Source organism: Sinocyclocheilus rhinocerous, unplaced genomic scaffold, assembly GCF_001515625.1.
Source record: "Sinocyclocheilus rhinocerous isolate Xijiao unplaced genomic scaffold, SAMN03320098_v1.1 scaffold3526, whole genome shotgun sequence".
NCBI classification, from domain to species: Eukaryota; Metazoa; Chordata; class Actinopteri; order Cypriniformes; family Cyprinidae; genus Sinocyclocheilus; species Sinocyclocheilus rhinocerous.
Genome location: NW_015653006.1, coordinates 318,843 through 322,543, shown reverse-complemented (window position 1 = coordinate 322,543; position 3,701 = coordinate 318,843). Strand labels below are relative to the sequence as shown.

At 40.7% G+C, this 3,701-nt stretch overlaps 1 protein-coding gene across 1 annotated transcript in view; it reads left to right on the top strand.

Annotated features, from left to right (window-relative positions):
* The window catches only part of srp68 (signal recognition particle 68), a 57,867-nt gene that overhangs the window by 23,803 nt on the left and 30,363 nt on the right, over positions 1-3,701 (top strand). Inside the window, exons 6-8 of the mRNA XM_016521648.1 lie at positions 1,815-1,924; positions 2,808-2,890; positions 3,119-3,259. Of these exons, the coding sequence (XP_016377134.1) occupies positions 1,815-1,924; positions 2,808-2,890; positions 3,119-3,259 (334 nt within the window). The remainder of the gene's footprint in view (positions 1-1,814; positions 1,925-2,807; positions 2,891-3,118; positions 3,260-3,701) is intronic.

Below are 3,701 nucleotides of genomic sequence, written 5' to 3'. Positions count from 1 at the left end.
TGGCCTTCCAAAAATTGACACGACTAGAAATCAGTGGTTAAGTTGTATTTACAACACTGTTCCGGAACAGTTCAACCCAAATATTCAGATGTGTGCAGCGCATTTTACGGAGGACTGTTTCCTGAAACTGGGAGAGTAGCCTACAATGCCGTCTGTGCACAAAGGCTGTTTCTATAAAGTGGGGCAGTTCCAACTTTGCAAGGACAGTCTGGCGCTTCTGACTCACAGCCTGTAAGTACGTTTTCATATTAAAAGAATTTGCCAGAATTTGTTTTGAGCAGTGTAAAAAGAGTTTGTTTTGAGCAGTGTAGAGTAGTGCTTGTTGTTTGTCATTTCTCTGATCACAACATGGTTTTATGTTTAGGCGGCGCGATATGCAACGCAACGCGTAAAAAGACAGTATAAGTCATTATCAGTAATTATGTCCCCACTGGATGCAACAAATGCCTCGTTTGTAATGGGTTTTATTGTTTTTTTTTGTCGTCGCGCCGGGACACGGCATCACAGTATGGAAAGGCGTGTAACATTTCCATCACACGCTTGAGACATTCGGCCAATCACAATGCACTGGATAGCTGGCCAATCAGCGTACACCTCGCTTTTCAGACCGATGAGCTTTGTAAAAATCTACGCGTTTCAGAAAGGCGGGGCATAGAGGAGCAACTATAATGTACAGTATGTGGAAAATAATGTGTTTTTTGAACCTTAAACCGCATAAACACATTTCATTACACCAAATACACAAAATAATGTTCTTTTTAGCAACGTCATATGACCCCTTTAAAATTGAAAATTCAATACTGCCCCTAAACACTGGTGACATTGTTGTGGCTTCTCCATTTTGTGTGCACGAAATAGACTTGCTAATTAAAAGTGTTCGGTCAATGATTTTGACCCTCGAAAACCATTTTGGCTGCTGCACATGGAAGAGTTGAGTTTTCAGGCGTTTCTTGAACATTTTCAGGAATTGATCTGGCTGGATAGGCTTAGGAAGATCTTTCCAGCAGCAAGGAACAGTGAACAAGAACAATAACAAAAGTTATTTTATGCTCTCTGTAGGGATGTAACGATTTACTCAACTCACGATTCGATTCGATTCACGATTTTGATCTCACGGTCCAAACAAAGATGCTGAATACATGCAGCATGAGCAGTTTTTTAAAAATCTAAATTAGATTGTATAATTTAAAATTTTAAAACAAAAACCGAATGCTCTGATTTTAGTTTTGTGAAACTATACTACATAAAACATCTGCACGAAACAAAGACAGCAGACGGGCTGAATGAGATGCAATTTCACTCTCTGACAGCAGGTGGCGCTTATGGAACAGCAGGGATACAGCGATTCCTTGGTTTCCTTGGCTGTAAACAAAGCAGCGCAGCGCTTATGAACGCTGCTTTAAAATGCATTATACAGAGACGAGATGAAAAGAGAACTTTTCTAAAGACAGTCAGTTCCCCTCAGAGATACATTCATATAAACACCCACCTCCAAATGTTTAACATCTCTACCGATTTGAATTGGCAAATATTTGTATCGATTTTCAACCGGCTCATGGTGAATCGTTACATCCCTAATTCTTGATACACTGCACTATATATATAAAAAAAAAAAGAATATTTAATAATATTGTTATTTTGGTTGAAAACTGCAGGGAGACCTGCTTCTGTTGCATGTGACAACAGGATTACAAAGGCTTCACATTACAAAATTAGTGAAATGCTGTAATGAAGCGGAATGCTTGGTGTATTTTTATTCTGTATATGATGTGTAAAGATTTATTTCTGTAACTATATCTGTGGACTGTTTGCAGGACCATCTATGAGAAACTGGCAAGTGCTTTTACTGAGGAGCAAGCAGTGCTTTATCATCAGAGAGTGGAAGAGATTTCACCTAACATCCGATACTGTGCATATAACATTGGTGAGAAACTGACACCGTTTAAAGTCTAAGGTGGGCTATACATGCATGATTGGGAGAAAGCATAACACTCAATATTGCAGCTGTTCTGTCACCTTACAGTTAAAAGAGACAATCGTCATTTTCACAGAGAGACAACACAATGCTCAAAAAGTCAGCTGTAGGGATGGGAGTCCACCTTACAGTTAAAAGAACCAGTCTCCTGTTTGTTTACTTCCAGTACATGCATGTGGACATGCTGGTCAAGTTGTTGAATGTTATTGATACATATTCAAAATGCGTTCCTTTATTTAAAACAGTAGAGTATACCACTAGCGAAGTCGATGAGATCTATAGATCATAGGATCTGTTTCCAACGAAGAACTAAATTCTGTGTTGTGTATTTAACTTTTTCCAGTTCTCAATTCCAGTCCTGGGGACTCCCCCACTCTGCACATTTTGTATGTCTCCCGGGTATACACTGCACGATTTTTATCCGATTTCGAGCTGAATTCTGACTCGTGCGACTTTTGAGTCAGGCTGAATTTCAGCTTTATTGTGTCTTTTGACGTGCAGTGTACAGGGGGTAATGAGAGGCGATTAGCCTCTCCCGAGCAGCAATCGGACAGTCGGATGAATTTCTGAAAATTTGGTCGCCTCTCGTGAGGGTATCGCACAGTTGAAGCAGAACTACTGCTCTAAACTCGTTGCTTTTCCCTCGCTGCGCCTGCGTGAAAACAGAAATTAAACCATGGCGATGTAGCGTGTGATACGGATGGAATTGATGGAGACTACACATTTCGAGGTTTTTTACCTTCATGTACGCATACCGAAACAAATACACACACTGACTACTTTGTACAAACCACAGCCATCTTGCTCATATGCTCTATCTGTGTTTCTCTAGGTGACCAGAATGCTATAAACGACCTCATGCAGATGAGACTGAGTGCAGGAGGAGGGGGTGGCATGATGGCTGAAAAATTGGAGGTCAGGGGTTGTCTTTGCAGCTCTGTTCCTGTTTATTGATCTAATATACGAAGTAAACTGCGTTTTCTGGGAGAAAATGCCATGCCAAACCATGTGTCTTATTAAAGGATTTTTTTTTCTCAGAAAATCACAATTAGATTGATTTTTATCATGCATTTTATAAAATTAGTAAGTTGCATTAGCATGTTCACAATCTTTACAGTTGTGTTATCTCTTTCTGTCTCTCAGGCGCTGATTACTCAGACGAGAGCTAAGCAGGCAGCTGTGATGAGTGAGGTTGAGTGGAGAGGCCGTACAGTGCCTGTCAGAATTGACAAGGCCAGAATCTTCCTGCTGGGTCTGGCAGACAATGAAGCTGCTATTATACAGGTCTATAAACTCACTCATTCCCAATTCTTTTTGTGTGTGGTACTCACAATGATAAAAGTGACTTTTGCCCTTCCTGTCGTTAAAAACGAGTTGTAATCAACTAAGATGTATCGGCTGACATCAGTTCAGTCTTTTATTAGTTAATACACTATAAAACCTAAACCTAAAAGAAATAAGTGGCAGGCAGCAGGATCCAAGCAGATGGGTAAGGGTCCATAATAGGGCCTTTCGCACCGCGGGAACCTTTTCATAGTACCAGAACTAATTGTGGAACTACCCACTTTTTGACGTTTTCGCACCGCCGGAACTGGGTGCGATTTTAGTACCGGACTGCCTTTTTCGAGAACCAAATTAGCTCCTACTCCGGAGCAGGGTCTAACCAGCACAACTGGTACTAATCGTGACATAAGTAGACATTGATTGGCCAAACGCGTACGAAAAC